This window comes from Idiotropiscis lumnitzeri, chromosome 7 (assembly GCF_059441095.1).
Source record: "Idiotropiscis lumnitzeri isolate Australia: NSW breed Sydney's pygmy pipehorse chromosome 7, RoL_Ilum_1.0, whole genome shotgun sequence".
Classification (NCBI taxonomy): Eukaryota; Metazoa; Chordata; class Actinopteri; order Syngnathiformes; family Syngnathidae; genus Idiotropiscis; species Idiotropiscis lumnitzeri.
Window position 1 is genome coordinate 3784272 of NC_142397.1, and position 24080 is coordinate 3808351.

General features: G+C 42.9%; 3 protein-coding genes across 9 annotated transcripts in view; 2 read left to right on the forward strand and 1 right to left on the reverse strand.

Annotated features, from left to right (window-relative positions):
- Window positions 1-8187, forward strand: part of ryr1b (ryanodine receptor 1b (skeletal)) — a 68483-nt gene extending 60296 nt beyond the window's left edge. For 2 of the 4 annotated variants that reach the window (XM_088300754.1, XM_088300755.1), the window contains 19 exons: window positions 898-927; window positions 1372-1401; window positions 1550-1631; window positions 1788-3094; window positions 3177-3265; window positions 3422-3596; window positions 3954-4040; window positions 4124-4381; window positions 4597-4727; window positions 5004-5046; window positions 5137-5270; window positions 5456-5516; window positions 5587-5733; window positions 6362-6496; window positions 6661-6817; window positions 6924-6988; window positions 7071-7171; window positions 7423-7474; window positions 7595-8187. In XM_088300754.1, the coding sequence (XP_088156880.1) occupies window positions 898-927; window positions 1372-1401; window positions 1550-1631; window positions 1788-3094; window positions 3177-3265; window positions 3422-3596; window positions 3954-4040; window positions 4124-4381; window positions 4597-4727; window positions 5004-5046; window positions 5137-5270; window positions 5456-5516; window positions 5587-5733; window positions 6362-6496; window positions 6661-6817; window positions 6924-6988; window positions 7071-7171; window positions 7423-7474; window positions 7595-7690 (3180 nt within the window). In that variant the 3' untranslated portion in view covers window positions 7691-8187. The remainder of the gene's footprint in view (window positions 1-897; window positions 928-1371; window positions 1402-1549; window positions 1632-1787; window positions 3095-3176; window positions 3266-3421; window positions 3597-3953; window positions 4041-4123; window positions 4382-4596; window positions 4728-5003; window positions 5047-5136; window positions 5271-5455; window positions 5517-5586; window positions 5734-6361; window positions 6497-6660; window positions 6818-6923; window positions 6989-7070; window positions 7172-7422; window positions 7475-7594) is intronic. The other 2 variants (XM_088300756.1, XM_088300757.1) reach the window with 1 other exon arrangement.
- A 2188-nt stretch (window positions 8188-10375) lies between these two features.
- Window positions 10376-16707, forward strand: LOC148333125 (galectin-4-like). Of its 3 annotated transcripts, none has more exons than XM_088300227.1 (13): window positions 10376-10642; window positions 10871-10959; window positions 11805-12009; window positions 12083-12196; window positions 12358-12384; window positions 12471-12503; window positions 12925-12984; window positions 13429-13455; window positions 13586-13612; window positions 13688-13717; window positions 13852-13940; window positions 14262-14427; window positions 15034-16707. In XM_088300227.1, the coding sequence occupies exons 1-13, from the start codon at window positions 10598-10600 to the stop codon at window positions 15178-15180; spliced, it is 1059 nt and encodes a 352-aa protein (XP_088156353.1). In that variant the 5' UTR covers window positions 10376-10597; the 3' UTR covers window positions 15181-16707. The 3 variants fall into 3 exon arrangements, with proteins under 3 accessions (XP_088156353.1, XP_088156354.1, XP_088156352.1); XM_088300226.1 differs by having other exon boundaries at window positions 10379-10642; window positions 12468-12503; window positions 15034-16705; XM_088300228.1 differs by lacking the exon at window positions 12471-12503 and having other exon boundaries at window positions 10377-10642.
- The window catches only part of axl (AXL receptor tyrosine kinase), a 30441-nt gene continuing 21571 nt past the window's right edge, over window positions 15211-24080 (reverse strand). For both annotated transcript variants that reach the window (XM_088300225.1, XM_088300224.1), the window contains 10 exons: window positions 23206-23335; window positions 22854-22945; window positions 20818-20913; window positions 20465-20542; window positions 19747-19839; window positions 19431-19552; window positions 19190-19299; window positions 18722-18881; window positions 18505-18641; window positions 15211-18228 (listed from right to left, as the gene is read on the reverse strand). In XM_088300225.1, coding sequence (XP_088156351.1) covers window positions 17751-18228; window positions 18505-18641; window positions 18722-18881; window positions 19190-19299; window positions 19431-19552; window positions 19747-19839; window positions 20465-20542; window positions 20818-20913; window positions 22854-22945; window positions 23206-23335 — 1496 coding nt within the window. In that variant the 3' untranslated portion in view covers window positions 15211-17750. The remainder of the gene's footprint in view (window positions 18229-18504; window positions 18642-18721; window positions 18882-19189; window positions 19300-19430; window positions 19553-19746; window positions 19840-20464; window positions 20543-20817; window positions 20914-22853; window positions 22946-23205; window positions 23336-24080) is intronic.

The following is a 24080-nucleotide window of genomic DNA, read 5'->3' on the forward strand; positions in this document are numbered from 1 at the left end:
CTTAAATAATGAACCTAATCATTCAAAATTCTCTCCTAACTTTTTGACTCTCCAGTTTCTGATCATGTTCATAGATTAACAGAAATGCATCTGACCTAATCCAAGAATCTGCTGGTGTTCAACTGACCTATGTTTGCGTGCTTGCTTTCACTGGTTTGTGTGTAACTCTTATAACAAGCAGTTAATGTTTTTTTTTTTTTGACGTTGGTATTTGACAAATTGGTACGTTGCTATTTATATTGGCCCAATCCAAATACCCACACTTGCACCCCTGTACTGCCCAATTGCGCGGACCCGTGAAATCTTAATCGCTGTTTTCAGTCAGCTATGTATTTTGTCTTAATGTAACTTCCGTACTTAGCAATCGTCTCCGCATGAGTGGCAGATCGTGCATGAGCCGCAAATGGTAGTAATAATGGAGCCATAGCTCCCATCAACTGGAAGACCGAGTTTTTTTTTTTTTACTTTACTACTACTTTATTTAATTTTAATATAATTTTACTCAACAAAATTACCAAAAGAACACCCCGTGCAACCATACTCGATGACACAGGCGCGTACGTTGATGACGTCACACACACTGTCCCAATTCTGCCGTGTTGTACACTTGCTTCCTGCGTTCTCGATCACAATGTGTACTTCTACTACGTGCACACTACAATGAGATATCAAAGAGTGTGGCGTGGGTATTGGGATTGGGCCAACTACTCAAAACATTCAGGAACGTTTCTATCTAAAAAAAAAATAATTTTACATCACATTTGCACATGACTAGTACAATTCAGCTATTATTTAGCCTAGTAAGAACTGTGATTGAAATGAATTTTGCGGCTGATAATAATAGTAATAATATAAATAGTGAAAATTGTTAGGTAACATTTTTTGTATCCCTGATAGATGCATCCTGATCTTGGACAACAAAATGGCGTAAGACTCTTTTGTCCACCCCCAGCAACGCCATCCCATTTGAAACATCCATTAAATGCTACTACTACATTTCATTCCAGACCAGTTGCATTTCCAATTGCTTCTGCATTTTTGACGTTTCCATTTCCCTTCCCTCTTTTGATTTTTCCGGTCAGCAAGAACATTGTATAAAGCTAACATGTAGTTTTGCTTTCATTTTATTAAATTCATACATCCCTAAGCATGAAACATCGCAAAGAAGCAGATTGTCTGATGACATTCTTAAACTTTCTTATTTTATACTGTTTGCGTCTTCCTCGTTCCCGGGCTGTGATCACTTTCAGAATAACCGGAGAGGCTGAAGTGTCACAATTCCCCGTGTCTGTCTTTCTGTCCCACTTACTTCCATGTATGCTCGTTGCCGTGTTAAAAATGTATTCTTCTTCCTAATAACTGCAAACCCAGGATCATTTTTGGAGTAGACCCCCCTGTGAGGTAGCGTCTCTCAATGCCTTACCCTTCCCTACCGATTTTTGAATTAACAACTCCTTTCTAAGGACCTGGTGTTTTCATAAACGGAGAATCTCATAGGAATATTTTCTCTCTACTATTTGTTCCTCTCCGTGTTTCGGCTTGTCTTCAGGACTCGAGTCAAATCGGCCTGTTGAAGGAGCTCTTGGATCTGCAGAAAGACATGGTGGTGATGCTTCTGTCTCTCCTGGAAGGTATGAAGAGAAAAAAAGAGTTTTGCCGTCTCTGCTTATCGTGTTGACTGTGATGGACGTTTGTTTCCTCGACTTGAATGCAACCATTGACTGGCATCGACATATATACTCGTCAAATCCGTGAACTCACTCCCGCCCTTCTCCCTTACCTTCCAGGCAATGTTGTGAACGGCACCATCGCCAAGCAGATGGTGGACATGCTTGTGGAGTCCTCCAGCAACGTGGAGATGATCCTCAAGTTTTTCGACATGTTCCTCAAGCTGAAGGACATCGTGGCGTCCGACGCCTTCCGCGACTACGTCAGCGATCCCCGCGGGCTCATCTCCAAGAAGGACTTCTCCAAAGCCATGGACAGTCAGAAGCAGTACTCCCCCTCGGAAATCCAATTCCTCCTGTCCTGCTCCGAAGCCGACGAGAATGAGATGATCAACTTTGAAGAGTTTGCCGACCGCTTCCAGGAGCCGGCCAAGGACATCGGTTTCAACATTGCCGTCCTCCTCACCAACCTGTCTGAGCACGTGCCGCATGACACGCGTCTGCAGAACTTCCTGGAGCAGGCTGAGAGCGTTCTCAACTATTTCCGCCCCTTCCTGGGCCGCATCGAGATCATGGGCGCCAGTCGCAAGATTGAGCGGATCTACTTCGAGATCAGCGAGGCCAACCGCAACCAGTGGGAGATGCCGCAGGTGCGCGAATCCAAGCGGCAGTTCATCTTCGACGTGGTCAACGAGGGCGGCGAGAGCGAGAAGATGGAGCTCTTTGTCAACTTCTGCGAGGACACCATCTTTGAAATGAACATCGCCGCCTCCATCTCGGAGCCCGAGGGAGACGGCGCCGAAGAGGAAGATGACGAGGAAGAGGAAGAAGAGGCGGCCAAGGAGGGCGACGGCGTCGAAGGGGAGGAAGGCAACGGCGAAGCCGTGGCTCCGGAGTCCACCTCGGCCTTTGCCGACTTCCTCGCCAGCGTGGTCAACTTCTTCAACATGTTCACCTTCCGAAACCTGCGCCGGCGCTACCGCAAATTGCGCAAGATGACGGTGAAGGAGATGGTGATCGGCCTGGCCACGTTCGTCTACACCGTCCTCATGGGCATCCTGATGTTCATCTACAGCATCTGCAAGGGCTTCTTCATGCTCATTTGGAAAGCGCTCTTTGGCGGCGGCTTGGTGGAGGGCGCCAAGAAGATAACGGTGACCGAGATCCTCGCCAGCATGCCGGACCCGACGCAGGACGAAGTTCACGGCGACTTGCCTCCTGAGCCGGGAGCGCGAGAGGTTCAAGATGCAGATGGAGCGGCGGACTTGGATGCAGGGGGAGGCGAGGAGGAAGAGGAGGACGGCGAGGAACGCGAAGGTGGACGCCTGCCTGGCTTCAACGCTCCTGGCGGACTTGGAGACTTTGGGGAGACCACGCCTGAGGAACCGCCCACTCCTGAGGGCACGCCACTGCTCAAGAGGAAGCTGGTCAGTAGACTCGATTTATATTTCCTCAAATAGCGGCTGTCCGTCTTAAAGTAATTCTCATTATTTGTGTTCCTTGCCACAGTTGACTGCAGCAGGTGAAGGGCAGGAAGGCGAAGGAGGCGTAATTGCTGAAACCGAAGAAGAGGCCGCTCCAGAGACAGAGAAAGCCGAGTAAGTCATGGACTGAGGCCGTCCACCATCTCGTGTTAGATATTTAGACGCTTGCATGTCTTAAAGAAGAAAAAGTGTACTCGCCATCCGCTTTCATGAATTCAGTGTTAACATGTCCAGACAGAGTTTAAAGCGGGTCACTTATCACGTTTGCAGCACAGAGAGCGATGAGAAGAAGCCCGAGAAGGCAGAGGCCGAGCCCGAGCCCGAAGTCAAGGAAGAAGAGCCCGAGGAGCCGACTGTGAAGGCAAAAGTGAAGAAGGAGAAGAAACCGGAGGAGGAAGGTTTTGAGCTGTGGAACGAGCTGGAGGTCCAGAGGATTAAATTCATGGTGAGCTATTCGCATTTCTGTAATAAATCGTTTAAAAACGTGCATACAAACAAATGCGGAAATGTATCCACGGCCGTTGACAGCTATATAAATCTGAAATCCAAATTCAGTTCTTGCATATGAAATTTTCTTGAATACAACAGAACTTTCCTTAAAAATGTGCTGAACTTGAAAAGTAAAAAATATCCTCGACTGAAATGACAAAAGACTGTATGCATAACTCATGTACATTTTATTTGTATTTCATTCAGTGATTCTTTTGTGTATCACTAGAGAGAGCCTGCATACCACCCCGGACGACTACATGAAATAAAAAGTGTCATTGGTCCACTAATTTCTCCAAATATCTCCTTGCAGAACTACCTCTCTCGAAACTTCTACAACCTGCGTTTCTTGGCCCTTTTCATCGCTTTTGCCCTCAACTTCATCCTGCTCTTCTACAAGGTTTGCTTTTTAAATGCTGATTTTTTTATTATTTTTTTTAATTAACGGTTTTGCAATTGGCCTTTTGTGTCCGACCTCTCCAGGTGTCGGACAGCCCGCCAGGCGAGGAGGAATTTGAAGGATCCGGTTTGTTTGAGGGCGGCTCAGGACTGTTTGAAGGCTCCGGCGCTGATGAGGAAGGGTCCGGATTCGAAGATGGAGGAGAGGACGACGAAGACGAAGGACCCCTGTACTACTTCCTGGAGGAGAGCACCGGATACATGGAGCCGGCGTTGGCTTTTCTCAGCATCGTCCACACCATCATCTCCTTCCTCTGTATCATCGGCTACAACTGTCTCAAGGTTAAAAGTTTGCCTTCTCCTAAATACCGTCTGACGCTGTTAAGGCCCGACCGATTTAGTCGGTCAGTACAAGCGCTTATAAATGTGGCTAAAATTTGTTATTTTGAGTTTTTATAAAGTATGTACTTTATAAAAGTGCCGGTACCAAATGGAAATTCTTGTGGGGAATCATGCAAAATGTCATTTTTTTTTTCTTGGCTCCTCTCACCATGCAGGTTCCTCTGGTTATCTTCAAGAGAGAGAAAGAGCTGGCCAGGAAGCTGGAGTTTGACGGCGTCTACGTGACCGAGCAGCCGGAAGACGACGATATCAAGGGACAGTGGGACAGACTGGTGCTCAATACGCCGTAAGTGATTTCTCAGGTTTCACCAGAGCTGGCCCAAGGCTGAAGCCATCTAAGCACCTGTTTAGGGTCTTATGACCACAAGGGGGCAAGCAAGAACAAGAAAAAAAATGTCATGTGATCAACGCTGCAGAGTTACAGTAGTCTAAGACAAAGTCAAAGTAAACATTTTACAAGTGGGCCAGCTCTGCCTTTGACCTTTTCAGTCTTCACATTGCTTCAACATATGTGGAAAAGTAAAAGTGCGAAGTCTAATCACTCATTTGTCTGTGACTGCAGATCGTTCCCCAACAACTACTGGGATAAGTTTGTGAAAAGGAAGGTGAGTTCTTCAGTTTTTTGTCATTTTTTTTTTTATTGAAGTGACTGTTACTGAGCCAAGATTTTTTATTTTTTTTTGCACGGTTGGTAGGTGTTGGATAAATACGGCGACATCTACGGTAGAGAGCGGATCGCCGAGCTGCTGGGCATGGACTTGGCCTCCCTGGACGTCAGCGCCATGACGCACGATAAGAAGCCTGAGCCTGACAATTCGGTCTTCAGCTGGTATGTTTCGCATTCTTGACGTCTTTGGCGAGGTACTTTGATCGCATGTTTTGGCCTTTCAACCTGACTGACTTAGATTTTAACTTCTTTTTCATTTCTCTACCTGACTTCTTAAAACAAACGAGACAAGTCCAGTTGCCTCGATTCACGACCTGGATGACTGACAATCTGCATCTTCTCTGCAGGATAACCGCCATCGACATCAAGTACCAGATCTGGAAGTTTGGTGTCGTGTTCACGGACAATGTGAGTTGAAGAAACCAAAGCATCTGACTTGAAGATGGAAACTTTCTCACTTGCTTTCTTCTCCCGGTAGACCTTCCTGTACTTGGTCTGGTACATGCTCATGTCGATGCTCGGACACTACAACAACTTCTTCTTCGCTGCTCACCTGTTGGACATCGCCATGGGCGTCAAAACCCTGCGCACCATCCTGTCCTCGGTCACTCACAACGGAAAGCAGGTGACAAAAGAAATACTGTGTCAAGGCACAACCAGGTTTATAAAATTTGAGGATTTATCATTATAATTGTTTTTAAGTCAGTCAAGTTTTAATTAGTTTTTAAAGCAAGTTTGTTTTCTTAAATGGCTTTGTTTTAGTTTTGTTTTTAGTTTTAGCAGTAGTTTTAGCTTCTTTTTTTTTTTTTAGAAAAAAAATATATGGGGCATTTATCGAGTGCATGACAAAAAAAAAGTCACTAAGTATTGTGTAATAAAGTAAAGTATATTCCAATTCTCAATTCTCTGAACCCGTAAAACTCATTTGATATTAATTGACAAAAAACGGAGGACATTTTCACAATAAGTTTTTTTAAATGCAGGATGTAGATTCAGTAACTTTTTTAACTGTTAGTGTACAGCTGGCTGGATGTGAATGTTTGGTGGTGGTTGGAGGTGTGTAGGTGCACACTAGTAGCCACAATTACATCAGTCTGCTACAAAAACTAGTCTACCACCAGCAGACTGTAACCTTTTCTTAAGATTAAATGATTAAGTAAGTCTGACTAACCAACCGACAAACAACAAAAGCCAACAAAAGCAAGACCACAAGCCAGCGGAAGCCTTCGTACGACTTCTTGTGTCCTCCACAGCTGATGATGACGGTGGGTCTGCTGGCCGTGGTGGTTTACCTCTACACCGTGGTGGCCTTCAATTTCTTCCGCAAGTTCTACAACAAAAGCGAGGACGAGGACGAGCCCGACATGAAGTGCGACGACATGATGACGGTGTGTGGCAGGCGCGCCAAACCATCTGTGGCTATCGTTTTCATCATTGGTGTCCAACTTTTATTGGAGTTGATATACTGCACTGAAATGAATCCATTTACTTACTCGTGGACGTAGACACAAAGCTATTATTGTTATATGACTGACTCGTCCCCCCCCCGCAGTGCTATCTGTTCCACATGTACGTTGGCGTGAGGGCCGGCGGCGGCATCGGAGACGAGATCGAGGACCCGGCCGGAGACGAATACGAGCTCTACCGAGTGGTCTTCGACATCACCTTCTTCTTCTTTGTCATCGTCATCCTGCTGGCCATCATTCAGGGTAGGAACTCGTGGGCCGCCATCATTGTGTATGTGGTCTACACAAGTGATACGATATCATTTATTGCCTAAAATGATACGAACCCCAAGCACTTACGCTCTTTCAGGTTTGATCATTGACGCCTTCGGGGAGCTGAGAGACCAGCAGGAGCAGGTCCGCGAGGACATGGAGGTGAGTTCACCTGCCTTCCCGCTCACTTCCTCTCGCCTACGTTCTTCCGATTAATGGGGACGTCCTGTCTCTTGTCGCACAGACCAAGTGCTTCATCTGCGGAATCGGCAGCGACTACTTTGACACAACGCCGCACGGCTTTGAGACGCACACTTTAGAAGAACACAACTTGGCCAACTACATGTGAGTGTCCTTTCTTTGGTTTTCACGAGTGTTTTCAGTTTTCAGATGGGGCAAATTCCCATATTGTGTTTGGATCAGGACCATTTAAAAATTATTTTCACGACATCCTTATCCATTATATGATTGGATTGATTCCATCAACTCAAACAAAACAACTGCATGTCTTCCATCTGTGCAAGCTTGCATACTATACTTCATTTTTCAAGTTATGTTTGATATGTTTGCTTTTCTCCCTCACTCTTGTCTTGCAGGTTCTTCCTGATGTATCTTATCAACAAGGATGAAACAGAGCACACGGGACAGGTCAGCCAATGACGTCATAAATAACAAGTCCTCTTGTCTTTCAATCACAACCTTGCATTTCACTCACCACCATGCACCTTATTCCGGACCTATTTTTATATATTTTTTTTTATTTCTTAGGAGTCGTACGTTTGGAAGATGTACCAAGAGCGCTGCTGGGACTTCTTCCCCGCCGGGGACTGCTTCCGAAAGCAGTATGAGGATCAGCTGGGATAACACGGACGACAAACACGAGAGCGGGAAAGACGCATCTGAATCAAGAAGTCACCAACGCTATGCACACTTTGACTGCAGCAGCCAATTCGATCAAACAATAACGTGACGGCAAGTAGGCCTTTTTTTGTAACGACCATGTCTGTAGATTGCCTTGCTTCTACGCACGCACACACACAGGCGTGCGCACACTGCGTCACGGCTCGTCTACACTCGGAACTGTGCCTGAACGCATCGTGTTCATCAAACAGACTAAATGTGAGCGTGTAGACGCTGTCTTTTAGTGCCTATGACAAAGTCACTGCTTTTTTTTTTTGTTTGTTCATTTTGTCATGAGAGGGAGGATGCTTGATTTGTTGACGGAAGGCTTAAGAACTGGGGCAATCTTAACATCAGGTCAACCACTGACAACTAAACGGGGTAATGCCATTTTTTTTTCCATTTTGCACATTGTAATCCAAGCTGGCTTTATGTGTCCCTAAATATATTTTTGATGCAGATTTTTAAAATGTCTTTACTTGTTTTCTCACACATTGGGGTTTTGGAGATATTTTCAAGTTTTATTTTTAAGTTTGACCTATAAAAGCTTGCGTAATACAGAAATAAATAAATAAATAAATAAAATAAATAAATAAATAAATAAAATACATAAAATAAATAAATAAATAATCCACCTCTTGCTGAACCTAACCCTTAATTCATAAATATTCTTAAATAAATTACAATAGTTCATCTTTTAATATTGCGGAAAAACAAAAACTCACCTGATCGCTGTTTTTGTTCTCGGGCCAAAGCCACGCCTTATATGGTTAGCCTTATCAAATAATTGCCCACTCATTCTTTCTTCTATGAACAAAACAACAGAAAATTGCAGGAAATGTTTTTTTTTTTAGGTTTTTTTTTTTGTGACAGTAAGTGAAACATGACGTAGGCGATTATGCTCTCAGGCTGCACGCTTGAAACTGCTGAGTTCAAAATAACCGTAAATGAGTTAAAGGCTTATTTTGAACTCATTTTGAACTCGTCAGTTTTAAGCAATTTCAAAATAAGCCATTATGGTTTTGAAAAAAAAAAAAGAATATATTGGGTTATTTTTAATCAAGCAGTTTGAAGAAGTAACAAAATATTACTTGAAATTTAGGCGGGGAGCTTCATTTGGTCCGATAATCGAAAAATATGCTTTGCTGACATCTTGTGGCATCTGTCGACAGTTAAAAACCTTTTGGGGTCGGTGTTAATTACTCGCAACTCTTGAATCGCTTTCGATTGGCCCAAAATATAAGATTGGGAGGCGTATGTTTCATAAGTTCGTTTTTATGGAGGTTTGCATTTTTTTTAAGGTTTTTTTTTAAACGATGCAGCTTCATTCTTCTGCAGAATCTCAAGGAGGAATGAGCGGCGTATCATCAGCGTGTGCGATTGACGCCATTCAGTCTGAATCGGCTGTACAGACACTTTGAAGTCTTATGGTTTTATTTATTGTTTCGTCGCCGACGACTGTTTTCGGGCCTTCCGGCAAAAGGCGAGCGAGCACGAGTGCATGTACGTATTAAAAAAGCGGCCAAAGCAGCCTTTTGGACGCGAAGACATATTTTACATACGAGATATACATCTATTTATTTTTTTTCCTTTGGAGGATTCCAACATGTCACGTTGGTCGTGGGTAGCTGTGATGTGTGGAGGAAGATGACTTTGGCGTGCGTGTTGACTCTCAGGTGTGAAGACGCCGCCACCGAGCAATTTCGGCAGACTTCGAGCCAACACGTTGACTGAACTCTGTTTTTGTGCTCACAATAAACGGGTTCGCTCAACAAGCGTGGGAGTCTTCATTTGCATGCGCGCCTCTACTTTGCTGACATGATGTTGTCTTTGGAATATGCGTTGATGAAAAATCATAAAATGCAAATTGAGCCGTTTATCTCATTTAATTGCAAAAAATACTTTTAAAATGGCTTCAGTACGATTGATTCTGTGTCGCACTTTATGATTTGTGTGCACCGATCGGGAGGTGTACGCGATAGCGAGATAAGAGCTTTTGTGTTTGTTTTGGGTGGGCCACATTCCGACTCAAGAAAGGTCGACGGATTATGTTTTTTGTTTTTTTTAACAGCACTTTATCTTGACACGCACACCCAATATTTAGTTCCACGTTCCCACTCCTCTGTTGGGTAAAAGATGAATGTGCATCTCGTGCCTCCGAAGTATATCTCCTGTTCTGTTCTATAATCCAGCCCAGCGAGAATTGACATGATCAAAATAAATAAATCAATCCATTCATTTTAATTAAGCCAGACTTGATGACGATATTCCGCCAGACCGGCAGAAATTGGCCGAGCTCCAAAAATATGAACGCTGCATTTTTTAAACTAAAACATCAAAAATATTAAAAAGTGGCCAATTTAACGCAACAAATATTACACGAGCCTTTTTTTAAAATAAAAAAAAAAAAATAAATAAAGAATTGTATATTGATAAAAGTTTATTTAATAAAGGATTGAAATGAAATTTAGAAAACTTTCTCCTTTTTTAATTAAGTCAGTCCTTGAATTGTTTTTTTTTTTATGGGGCAGATTTAATTTTTTTAATCAAGAATTCTCAATTTTTTTCGTTAACAATAAATGTACATGTTTAAATGATTTTGATTATATTTTGTTACATAATTGGCTAATTAATTATAAGGAATACTTACTAAAGAATAAATTGATTAATTAATTAATTAAGAAAAAAAAGAGTAGTATTAGTATTACAGGACTCTTTCTTTTCTAGCAACAATTACCCATCCCTGCTCGAAAGTAAATACCGTACATTTATCACCGCTCGCCGCCCCTCCCTTGCCAGCCGGTCGCTATAAAACATCCGACAGCGACGTCCTGCTCGCACGCCCAGACGCACGTCTCAACGACCGCCGCCATGTCCTTCGTCGCACCTCCAGGATACCAGCCCGTCTACGGACCCGTGAGTAAACTCCCCGACTGTTTTGAAATTACAACACGCACACAAATGAAGGAATGTTGCACTTTTCTGTGAAATAAACTTCAACGCACGCTAACCTTTACAGGTCAACTTAATTTGACCGTCTCTGAACATTTGAAAGGGGGTGCTTGGACTTTTTGTAATCGAGATAAACAAAATACTTGATTTGTAAAAAAAGTGCTTCTTTGTTGATCTTAAAATCCTTTACAGAGCATTCCGTATTTGGGGCCCATCTACGGAGGTCTGAGGGAGGGTGCATCCATCTACATCCAGGGTTCGGTTCTGGACGACATCACCAGGTGAGTTCAACGTGTTGAAGTCGTCACAACGGGACTGGGGGAGGCTTTTTTTTTTTTTCACTGAAGGAAATCAAATGAGCCGTTATCACATATCCCTCATGTTCTCAAGGTGTGCATGGTCATTAGCTGGCAGAGCAAACATAGCAAAGCAAAGCGACGTTTTCCAGGAGGCCCAACCCTCGCTGTTTGCTTATGGCACGGGTGTCCAAAGTCATTTGCGGACCTCCGGAAATTTTAAACTAAGAAAAGTAAATTCCTAGAAAATTGCGTGTGAATGCTAGAATGGAATTATTTTGAATGTTGTTGCATGAAATTGATTGATGTGGGATTATATTGGTGAAAATGTGCAATATGTTTTCAAAAAATATCAATTATGGTTTGTCACACATTTTATTATTTAAAATTAGAGATACGATGCATTCTTTTTTTTTTTTTTTTAAATACCTCCATAGTACTCATAATTCTTTGCTGTCACCTATTGTATTGCACTCAACTGAGTTTTAGACTTTTTTTCCATCTCCTTTAAATACTCTAAATTCAGCTGAACCGGCGGAGCGAGAATTTGTTCCTTGCGGGGGGCGATGGGGGGCTCGGATATCTCAGGCAATTCGCAAAGCAAAAAAAAAGGGAGAAGGGCGAGAATCGAGACAAAAAAGCTGAAAATTCCCAAAAGTCTCGGGGGTCCCGAGCATATTTCGGGGGCAGTGCCCCTGCTCCACGCACCCCCTTCGCTCCGCCAGAGTTCAACTTCATAAATTTAGGTTTAAGTGAATTGCAATTTTTTTATTCAGTGGAAAAACTTTTCAAAGCTGGCTTCTGTAATTAACGCTAACCGTATCAATCAGGTTCTTTGTCAACTTATTGTGCGGACCGTCGGAGTCCAGCGACATCGCCGTCCATTTCAACCCGCGCTTCGACGGCCGAGACAAGGTGGTCTTCAACACACGCCAAAACGGCGCCTGGGATGCGGAGGAGAAGATCCGCGACATGCCCTTCAGCAAGGGCAAGGCCTTCGAGATGGTCATCGTGTGCTCCGCGCAGGGCTACCAGGTCCGAGCCTACCGGGTCGGCGCGTCGGCGGGCGCGGAAGCGGCGTGACCTTTGACTTTAATTGTCTCGGCAGTTCAAAATCAACGGGAAGGACTTTCACACCTACAAGCATCACCTGCCATTGGCGAGAGTGTGCGGCCTGCAGATTGGGGGAGACGTTTCGATACAGACAATTAACGTCATTGGGGTGAGATTTTTTATTTATTGTTTTTTTTTGTTTCTTGCGTTGCAGAATTACAGAAAAATGTTCGGGGTCGGTACTTGACCATCTCTAATTACAGTAAAAGTGAACAATTTGAAGTCAAGAAGCGCAGATGCCAGTTAACCAGACTGCGTTTTTTGTTTTAGGCTGGCGGAATGGCTGGCGGAATGGGGGTTAGTCCAGTTGTTTCTTACTCTTGTTTTTCCACTGTCATGCCGCAAAATGTCTTTGAAATGTCAACTTTTCCCACATGCAGCAGCAGCCGGGAGGATATCCAGGAGGTGGTATGGGGGTTGGTAACATTATTGTCTTTCACTTCAATATTAAGGAATTTAAGAAAAACACCTTTAATTGGGGCTTCAATATGAATTTAATTTATCATTTTAAAAAAAATATTTGTGGCTTTAACGTCGTTCCAATTTAACAATTGGACGTCTGGGTAAGCAAATGGAGCGCACCTTTGCGATAACTTAATTCCTCTAACTTCCGCTTCTCAAGAAGGTGCGCATCATTTGCTTACCTAATTCTCTAAGAATTATATGAACGTTTGTCATGATTATTTTGTGAGCGGAATCTAGCATTTTGCAGCCTCTAAATTGTGGCGTTATCTCCATTAAAATGATTTCCGCTCCATGTCCTATCTGTGGCTTTGTACAAAAATGATTCTTTGAAATTAAATGAAGCTTTTTAAAAACTTCTCCCACGAGCAACAGCAGGCAGGAGGCTGCCCAGGTGGCGGCATGGGAGGAAGGCCAGGATGCGGCGCAGGCCCAGTGAGCCTTTTTCATTTTTTATTCAAATAGTTGAACACTTTAAAAGAAATGAGTTGAGTCATGAAACATTTTTTTAATTCAGGAGATATAGCTTTTTATGTTTATTAATATGACCTGAACGATTAATCAGAAAACCGATTTAATTGGCAGGTTGGCTGATTTTCGTCAATTATTTTTATTTTCCTCAATAACGCATTACAACTTTCTTTCCAATTAGGTTAACTCTTATTTTTTTGTGCAATAATTCACAAACTAGGGATTTGCAAGCGAATGGTTTTTTTTTGTAATTAAAAACATGCAACTTTTTAATTCCAGTGAAAATTAGGTGCACACAAGCAACTTATGTTTAGGTACTATGGGGATAATCGAGGGCTTCCTCCGCAAGGTGTCCCTCGACCTCAAAAAGTGACAACAATTTAGATTGTTTGTTTTCTTTCCTATCAGGGTGGCTATCCTGGAGGCAATATGGGGGTACGCAACTGTTTGAATATTTTCGATCATACAATTGTTCCACACGCGTGCAACGTATGCATACATACATGTGCTGGCCCCTTCATTGGGTACACCTCCTCACCAAATTTTGTCCTTTTTTTTCTTTCAGGGTGGATTACCGGGATCAAACCTGCCGGTAAGGAGACATAAATACACATGTTACATTATTATTATATGTTTGTTCTCATGTCTCATTAGAATTTTCCCTCAGAGTATGGGCGGCCAACCCATCTACAACCCTGTAAGTGCAAACATTCTTCCAGTTTAGGCCACTCCCCCCAAAAATTGAAAATAATCGAAATAATCAAAAGATACTCGTCTTGCTAGTTTGTTTGCCGTCCATCACGTGATGTCATCTGTTCTGTGCACCCGCAGCCGATCCCGTACTCGGGCGTGATCCCAGGAGGAATGTTCTCCAAGAGAACCGTCATCATCAGGGGCTTGGTGCCCTACAAGGCAAACAGGTGCATTTGCCGTCCGAGCCAATAATTCACAATAATTGTGCTGTGGCGGGAAATCATCCAGTTTCACTTTGTTGGTCCAAAAATTCAAATTTATGACCACAAATAATGTGCCTTTGTCGATCGATCTACTCGACGCCTTAACGTGACAGGCAGAGCAATGAAATGCTCCTCCACTAGATGGCAGAAGTTACAATTAAACGGTGTATCCACAGTTGCAATCCATACTTGGCTCTTTATAGTTTTGGAATTTTAATTCTAGTGAGATAGACGAATAATTATGGCTTTGTAGCGTCCATGCTGACCGGAAGTTGTCTGTTTTAGGTTCAGCATAAATTTCCTGGCGAGCAGATCCGGGGACGTCGCCTTCCACATGAACCCGCGCTTGAAGGATGACGTGGTGGTGCGCAACAGCATGATGGGCGGCCGCTGGGGCCAAGAGGAACGCCAGCTGGGCGCCAACCCCTTCAAGGAGGGCCAATACTTTGATGTGAGTCTTCGTCAAAATGGGGTCCCTGGACCAATAGTTGTTAGATAGATTTAGGAATAAAAAATGTTGGTTTTGTTTTGTTTTAGTTATTAGTTTTCAATTTGTTCGCCACTTCAAGAGTGGCAACAACTCGCTAGCTTTGACTACACCCAACTAAGACAGGATGAATTTTGTCTATTAAACACAAGCATGGTATGTGAGTGCGATGTATCGAAATGAACGTTTTTAGGGATATCCTAAAATTAACCTTTAAATGAAACTTCTTGTTGGTGTAAAAAGCAGGATTACAGCAGCTTGCATTCAATTTTCAACAAAAAACAGCCTGTGATTTTGTCTCCAACCGAGTGTGTCGCCACCTAGTGGTTGATTGTGGAATTTCACCTACTGGTCTGTTCGACCAAAATTTACAAAAAAAATAAATGAAAAAATCTTTGAAATACCGGGAGCAATATGATGTATACGGGAGTGCGTTTTTCAATGTTATTTTTCGATGTGATTGTGGTCGTATCAAAAGATGGTTTCGGTAACTGCAGTCCCTCGTGAAGGCGCACACTGCTTTCTACAAAATAAGTCTCCATTTTTGCTTTTCCTTTTTTTTTGGTCAAGATGTCCATCCGTTGCGGCAGTGACCGCTTCAAGGTGTTCCTCAACGGGCAGCCGCTGTTCGATTTCGCTCACCGCACGCGTACCGTCAACGAGATCGACAAGCTGGAGGTGGCGGGCGACGTGCAGATTTCCTACATCCACTTCTGAAAGCACTCACGATCTCCATGGCAACCAACATCAGACCAAAAGATTTATTTTCTTTGTACAAAATACTGGAGATACTTTATCAAAGCATGACAAATAAAGGCCTTTTGTTTTCACGCAACGTGTGGACGGGAGGCTCGCTCAAGACACTTCCTGAATTCATTTCAAAATGCAAACATGAATATTTGCTGTACATTCAACATGGAGAGAACAAGGTTTAGAAAGGCAGCAATGCAGAGTACCACTTTTCAAAGGGAACTCAAGGCAAACATTCTTCGTGCCGCCATGAGTCGAAACACAATTAAAAAAAAAAAAAATCGGATTACCCTTGCGTTTGTGGAGTAAGAATTAAGCAGACGAATCAATCCATTTTTATTCACTTTCGGGCAAAACCATTTTTTCCTGTGCTGCACTCTGCTGTCAACTACAATATACATCAAAGTGCCCGCGCGCTTGCATTGTGACCAAAACCAGAACACGTGACCCGCAATGTTGGAAATGTGAGCCCGAGGGAACCTTGGTGGCCCCCCAAAATGGAAGAAAACGACTGGAATAAGAAAATTTGCCTTGAGTGTTCCTTTCAAAAAAAATAAAAATTCCAATCCACCTCGGGAGCTCCCACAAGTACCTCATTAAACCTGGAAGTCAGTCAATTATAGAACGCTATTGCAACATTTCTTCGCTATCCATGATTTTCAGTGCACTGGCAGAACAACTACATTTTTTAAACGCACCTCCCACGACTTGATCGAAGCTATGATATATTTATGCACACTTGTACATCTTTTTAATTAGTTTTATATTTTTAACTATGTTACCAGTGAGGCAAAATTGTGCAGTAGTTGTCACCTCTGAGCCACTAGTACGACTAGTGATGCACACGATGTTAACTAGTACAATTTTATAAGGTCACTTGAGGTACTCAACGCACACACAGGTCATTTTTGTCCCACTTGTATGCCAAAGTTATTCTACGAGTGAGCAAAACGTACAACGACTTTTTGTCCTAACGAGTAAGACAATTACTAGTTGCACTTGAGAGTAGTAGTAAAAAAAACATCTTACTAGTGAGGCAACAGCACTAGGGGGACATTTTGGTACTATTAGGAATAGCCAGGAAGCGACAGTACGAGGGCATTACAAGTAGTGTTAGTATTTTACTTGGTTTTTTTTTGTTTGTTTGTTTTTTTGGAAGCCCAAAATGACACTAGTAGTGGGAATTGTTCTTTTTTTTTTTTTAAGTAAGGCAGTTGTTCTACTAGTGCGTTGAATTGTCTTTCTAGTGAGTACCTTAAGCTGGATATGGTAAGCAATATTTACAGTAGAACATATATCATGTCAAATAAGTGCGTTGATGGTGGCAGCTGGTGAAGTGTTTTCGGCTGCTCGTAACAGATGTCTTGAAATTTTGAAAAAAATAAAATAAAATAAAAAAAAATACCGAAGATCTCGTCCATCACATGGAGTTCACGTAAAAAAAAAGTATACACGTTTGAGACAAATGTACACGTTGATATATAAAAAAAAGACATTAGTGCAAAGTTGGAAAAGTAGAAAAACAATCAGCATACAAAAGAAGTCAATGTGCTTTTTTTTTTTTTTTCTTTTCTTTTTTTTTTTTTTAAGTCCACCTCGGAATATTCGGACCTTGGACTGTTTGGTTCCTCTGTGGAGCAAAGGCTTAAAGGAGTTCCCATTTCTCCCATTTTGGGAAGAGATCTTGAGGGAAGAGGGGTTTCCTCGCCCGCCGGAGTTGCCGTGGCGACGCGGCTCCTAACATTCACATGCCACAAGTAAAATGTGCCACTTTTTGCGGAACATGGAAAAGAGAAAATGAAGAAATTCGTTTTGCTTCATTTTATCGCTGTCCAATGAAAAGCGTGTATCACCACATTTTGTGAGCTAATTTTTTTTTTTTTAAACGCTCAACCAAGAAAATTGATAGCAAAACACGCGTTTTATCGGAAAGCGTGCGTGTATATGTGCAAACAAGGAAAACAAGGTCTCTGAATTTTGTGAGATATTTTTGTTTTGGATAAATGCAAAAAAATGTGACTTGTTTTGGAAAAATGAAAATGAATCCAAATTTGTTGACGCTTTTACATCTGTACATTTGTACATCTTGGAATGCTGTCAGGTTTTTGTCTGTGTGGAAAATAGAAAAATTGTCACCAAATTTTGGGACATTTGCGTGTTTTTGTTGCATTGGATAAAAACAACAAAAACTTTTTTTTTTTGTAAGAAAATGAATCCTTTCTTTCAGGTAATTCAACATGAATGTGGAAAATGGATTTTTTTTTCTTTTTTACCAAATTACCAAATTTTGGGGAACCCCCAAAAATATTAAGAACCATGTTTTAGGCTAGAGACCCGCCATCATTTTTTGCGTGTTTTGGATAAAAATGGATACAAAAATTAGCGATACATTCTTTTCATTAGCGTATTTCCTGGAATGCCTTCAAGTGTGTGTGCGTGTGCGTGTGTGTGTGTGCAAACTGTGCTGGCAAAGGCACACAATATAAGGAGGTTCCAATCCCTGACTTGGTTGGTACGGTTCAGTCCAGTTGTGCTCATCACTGCCAGGCGACCTTATGGCTCAACTCGCGCTCATCCAGCAACTCCATGGTGGGCGTGGACGCCCGGGTGGCATCGGGCGTCGCCGCACCGGTGACGTCGGGTGCAGAGTGCCGAGAATAGCGCAGAGGCAGCGTGGCGGCCGAGAAAGGCGAGGGCGCGTCCAAACTCTCCAGGGAGTCGGCCAGGGCTCGGCTACTGTCGTGCTGGGGACACAACACGTAGCGGTTGGGTTGGTGCACCTCCGCCGTCGTCACCTCCAGGCCCTTCAGACCCAAAGAGGAGCCCCCGAGGGGGTCGCAGCCGCCGACGGCCCCCAGTTCCATGGAGGAATCCTCCATGTTGACGTAAAGGATCTCGTCTGGTTCTTGGGCGTCGGGCAGGTCGTCGAGGGCTTTTTCCAGCTCGCAGCGAAGCGACTCGAAGGGCGGACGATCTTTGGGACTCAGCAGCCAGCAGGAGAACATCAGAGCGTAGCTGAGGAAGAAGAGGACAGGTCGTTCTGAGCCGCGAAGTTTTTCACATTATGAATTGATTTTCTTTATAATTAAAGGCAAGAGAATAATCCGTTCTGTCGTTCAAAGCAAACACGGTGAAGTAGCAAGTCGCTGTTCTGCTGTTATCGCGACGTAACTTGGCAGAGTGCACTCGCTAGCTATTTCGGCAGCTTAATAGAAGTCGTCACCAGGCGACGGCAGAAAATAGAAAACAGACAAGCTAAAAAATGTATTTCGTTTACAAGCGAGCACTCACATGTTGTCCAGACAATCTGGGGGCTGCTTGAGACGGTTTCCCTGCCTCAAATAATCGTAGATCTCGCTGTTCTCCACGCCGGGGTACGGCGTCTGCCCCCTAGTGGCGATTTCCCACATGGTGACGCCAAACGACCACTGAAGCGGCAACGACAAGAAGACGATGTCAAAGTTGGAACGAAAAGGCGCGACAACGTGACAGCGTGAGCGGAACCGACCACGTCGCTCTTGGTGGTGTAGACCCGGTCGGCCAAGCTCTCGATGGCGATCCACTTGACGGGCATCTTGGAGATGCGTCCCTGCCGGTAGTAGTCGCCGTTGTAGATCTTCTTGGAGAGGCCGAAGTCGGCCACACACACGTTCATGTTCTCATTCAACCTGGGACGCAACATTTCGGATGCTTCACGAGGAATGGACACAGTCACCATTTCTCGGTGCAATCGATCCTCAACTTTTGCTTTGTGTTGTTGTTTTCTTTCTTCAATGCGTTAAGATGCCAAAATTGTTGTCAAGGAAGTAAGTTCAAGCGATACATTGCGACTGAGAGACTAAAATCTTCGGAGAGGAACTGAATGTGGCCCATTTCTCGGATCAGTTGGCGAGACTGTTTTGCGGGACGCCGCCGTACCGACGCTACGGCGACCTCAGACAGGAAGTGAAAATTGAAAAATGGATGGCGAGCTTACATGCAGTTGCGTGCGGCGAGGTCTCTGTGGATGAAGTTCTTGTTGCTGAGGTATTCCATGCCGCGGGCGATGTCCGTCATGAAGCGCACCAACATCTGGGATGGGAGGTACTGCGCCACACCACAGAGAAAAAACTTCTTCAGACTAACATTTCTTTACCCGTAATTAGATTTTCTTTTTTTTTTTTAATTCTGCGGCGCTTTTTAGCACACATCAAGAAGAAAAACGTCAGGTCACTCACCACGGGACAGTCTCCGAGGCGCGAGTAGAGGAGGTAAGTGTGCAGGTCGCCGTGTTTCATGTACGGCAGGATGACGACGGGTGACGGGAAGCCTTCGCTCTCCACCGTCTGCAAACACACGCCTGTACGGAGACACGCCGCATCAACATAAAAGCAAACTTTTTCTTTGAATCAAATTATAGTAACGGAAAATAATATTATAAATAAAATGTACATTTTAAATTACCATCAATATTGGCACAAAAAAAAATACTCGAGAAATCTAAAATAAATAAATAGCATAGAGGAATGGATGAAAAATTGTTAAATAAATCACCGAGCAGCCTCATGACGTTGGCGTGGTCGAACTCCTTCATGCAGATGGCCTCTCGAAGGAAGTCCTCCATTTCCGAACGCGTGCAGATGGCGACTGGGACGACGAAAGCCACAAGAAACAAGTCAGCACATATTGACGTGCTCCAAAAGAACATTTGCTGGTACGGTCCATCAACAACTGATTGCTAACACGAACATGTTTGGAATTGGTTACATTTGAGCTGGAAATTGTCGCTGGCCTTGGATGGATAAATTGGGGAATTTCGGATTTTTCGCATTTAAAAAAATAAATAAATAAATAAAAGGTTTGTCATCTTTGCATCAACAAACATCTGATTCTTTTTTTCAGTTTAACAAAAAGGAATGCTTTTGGACAATACTACAAACGACGAACCCAACAAACGTTCAACCTTCCGCTAACGACCCAGGCTAAACTTAGCTCCTTCCCAATAATAGCTAATTCAATAGCCACATTGCTAAAAAGATTTCAATATACTGTACAGTCAACTATCACATCCTCGTTTCATTTTTATTCCCATCTTGGGATGTTGTCACTTCAAATTATCCCTTGACCTCCCCAACTACTACTTTCCTATTAGCTGGTGACTTGCGGTAGTTTGGGTGTAACAAAAAGAGCATTAAAATGTGATTCGTGGGTATTATTTGAAATGAACATAATATTAAGATTAGGAATTGCATTAACTTGGTCCTCCACTCACTCTTCATGGTCTTGACGGCCACGCGGAGAACAGAATCCTCCTGTGTGAGCTGACCCTCCATCACGGAGCCGAACTCTCCTGCAGACGCACATGTACACGAGTGCACACGCACACAAAAAAAAAAATCACCAACAAGTCGCGCAATCACACTAAATCACCATGCAACCTTCTACAAACAACCTGGCCCATTTGTGTATTTTCAAAAGTGATGTGACCCTCAAGTACAAAATATGTTGTATGCTCAGATGAAAGCGTTTTGTTGCAATGCCAAGTGCAATAATCCAACGCTATTAGATTGTAATAATAACAATAATCTAATCTATAAGATTGTCGAATTGTAATTTGTATGTTACCTTCTCCAAGCGTTTTGCCCAGCGTCAACTTGTGTCTGTCCACCATCACGTCTTGGAGCTTCTGCCTCAACTCGTCACTGATGCCCAGACTGTTCACTAGTGTGTGCGCAAAAAAAAATAAAAAAATAAAAAATAAAGTCACATTTCTTTACAGCAATAATATGGGGAAATATTAATGCAACAATATTTATAAAATCTACAGCACTCAAAAACATGACATAGAAATGGGACAGTTATAAACCAGAATTACATTTATTATAATAAAATAAAATAAAATAAAATAGTAATAATAATCATTTATAGTATAACAACATTTGAAATTATGTCAAACTAAAGCTTGCAGAAATTTGACCCAATTAAGGCAACAATATGACAACATTAAAGCACAAGTATGTAAAATTCTTAACATGAGCTCTTTATAGGTTCACACTCAACTAGTATGTTTTATCATTTAAAGTTTGAAATTGTGTACCACAATGATTGGTATAAAATCTTTTTTTTTTTTATATGAATAATTCCTTGACATTCTTCTAAGTTATAGTCATCATTTGTTAGCATGTTTCCTAATAAAAGATTATCATTTAGGTTATGTTAGACATATATCTATGCATTTATTCTAAAACTGTCAATTACTGCAACCGATTATGTAATAAATCATATTTGAATTGACCCTCCTTACCCAATGGCTCATTATTACTCTTTTCCTTCTAAGATGCCTCCAATTCCATGTTACGTTTGAAATGCCCAAATATGGTTCCTTGCCGGAGGTGCACTTGCACCGCAGCAAGTTTGAGGTTTGACTTCGTCTGCAGAGGCGGTCCCAAACATCGGGAAGCATGCTGGGACATTCCTTCACCGCATCTTCATCTGCGGGAATCATTTTGGGGCGAGCTGGGACTTGTAAACCAGGTTGCCATAATTACTGTCACACAAGTGTGTGTGTGTGTGTGTGTGTGTGTGTGTGTGTGTCGCTGTCTGGAATCATTGAGAGACGTCTTGGAATTCTGTTTGTAGTAACTCAAGAGTTGTTTTTACAGGCGAGATTCCTGCAGATGATAAGCGTCCACACTTCGGCACAAAACTAAACATGAAAATAAGCATTAAGATCAATCGGGTTCGCATCTGTGCGAGACGTCCAGATGCCAACATGGATGGACTTTATGTTGTGACTGGTGGAAAAGGCGAGCCCACTTGCAAAACCGACCGTGTGCATGCGATCCCAATTAGTGCTGCTCACTAAATTGTATTATGTATTCATTTCATTCAACCCTTCATTTTTTGACCAGTTACCGCCTCGCTTCCTCACCATTTCTACTCGCATTCTCATAAATTGTTAAGAGAGATTGTACACTGTCAGAAAAAGCTGCTAAATTTGTATCTCTCAGGACAATTATTTTTGTCCACAAGAACCGTTGACAGTTCGTTGAAAGTGCATGACGGCCAAAACAGAACCTTTTTTTATTTATTTTTTTTGAGAAGTATGTCCTGAGTCTGTGCATTATTGCGCTTGTGCCACAAGGAGGCGCTAAGATACTGGATATAGGTCACGTGCCTGCCTGCGTCATCTGGTACACAAATTTAATTGTCTCATAAATCCACAGAAAAATGTTATTAGAAACTGTTATTAGACACGATAATAGATAATATTATGGCAGCGCGAGGTCGCAGTGATTCTCGTCAGCAGCAGAAATTATTATTTTTTTGCACAATTAATTATTATTAATTATAATATTAACTCATTCAATACCATTGACGGCTAAATACGTCTTTTTTTTTTACTCAGTTGGTAGTGAATGAGTTAAATGAATAATATTGGAATGAAAGTACACCCTTTTCACAAAAATAAGTACCGGTATACGTCTATACAACACAACAGCTTTTGGTGATTTTCCTTCTTCCTGTGCATAATACGCTACTTTGATTTTTACTGAAATTTTCAGCCCAAAATATGCATATCACACAATTATGAGACGCGCCATTTCTTTTTCCAAGGTCACCATACTTTTCTTGTGAAAACCTAAAAAAACTAAACTCACGTGTGGCCTCTGTAGTCCTGCGGCTGTACGAGCGTCGCGCCCGGTAGCGGACCACCAGCTCTCCGCTATGCATCATGGGCTCAAAGGCATCACTAGAAAAGAAATACAAAAATAATGGAACGTGGCAAAAATTGCCCATTAAAAAAACCCAAAAAAACTGTTGAATTATCTGTCAAGAGAACAGGATAATTTTCCTTTCAAGACTTTTTTTTAAAATAAATAAATCTAGCCAAATAGCGTGGTAAGAAGAAATCTCTTTGACAGCGACACATTTTAAATTAACTCAAATGAAGTCAAATCAAAATAAAAACAAACTATCATGAAAAATCGCCGGACGCTGGACCATACGCACCCGAATCGCGTCTCCTTGCGCCGCAGTTTGGCCACGTACACGGCCATGAGCACGCCGAGGGCTACGGCGCCGGTGGCGGCCATTACCACGTACCACCAGTGCCACGAGAAGGCCGGCGGAGACGACAGACCTACAAAGGGGGGGGGGGACACTTCATGTTTCTTGGTTTCGTTCTTAGTTTTCTCAGTTTTATCAACTACATGTTCGAGGATGGCCGAGTGGTCTAAGGCGCCGCATTCAGGACCCAGTCTCCCCAGGAGGCCTGGGTTCGAATCTCGAATTTTTTTTGGCGGCCAGGATGGCCGAGTGGTCTAAGGCGCCGCGTTCAGGACCCAGTCTCCCCAGGAGGCCTGGGTTCGAATCTCGAATTTTTTTTGGCGGCCAGGATGGCCGAGTGGTCTAAGGCGCCGCGTTCAGGACCCAGTCTCCCCAGGAGGCCTGGGTTCGAATCTCGAATTTCCCCATTGTGGGACTAATAAAGGCAATATTATTATTATTAGAAATAAAGACAATCAATCATTTGGCCACGCCGGATACTAAAAAAAAGCCTCCTTCGTCTTCTCTGTCTTTATTTCGCAATCGGCCGCTTTGTCTCATCTGTCTGGCTCCATTAGACTAAGCAAACAGAGAAGGCCGGCGTTGTAAATATTTATGAAGCGGGGTCCTGGTTCACCCCAGCGCAACCTCGCCTCGCTTTTCTTCACATCTTTTTGCCCTTCTTCTCTCACAGATGAAGGAAGAAGGAAGGGAAGGGAAATTTGGGTGTCATCACTCACCTCGGAACTCTGTGAAAGAGAAAAAAAAGAAGAAAAGAACAAAAGGCCTCTACGTGAGCTGAACCTGACAAACATTGTTAATAAATTCTTCAAATTGAA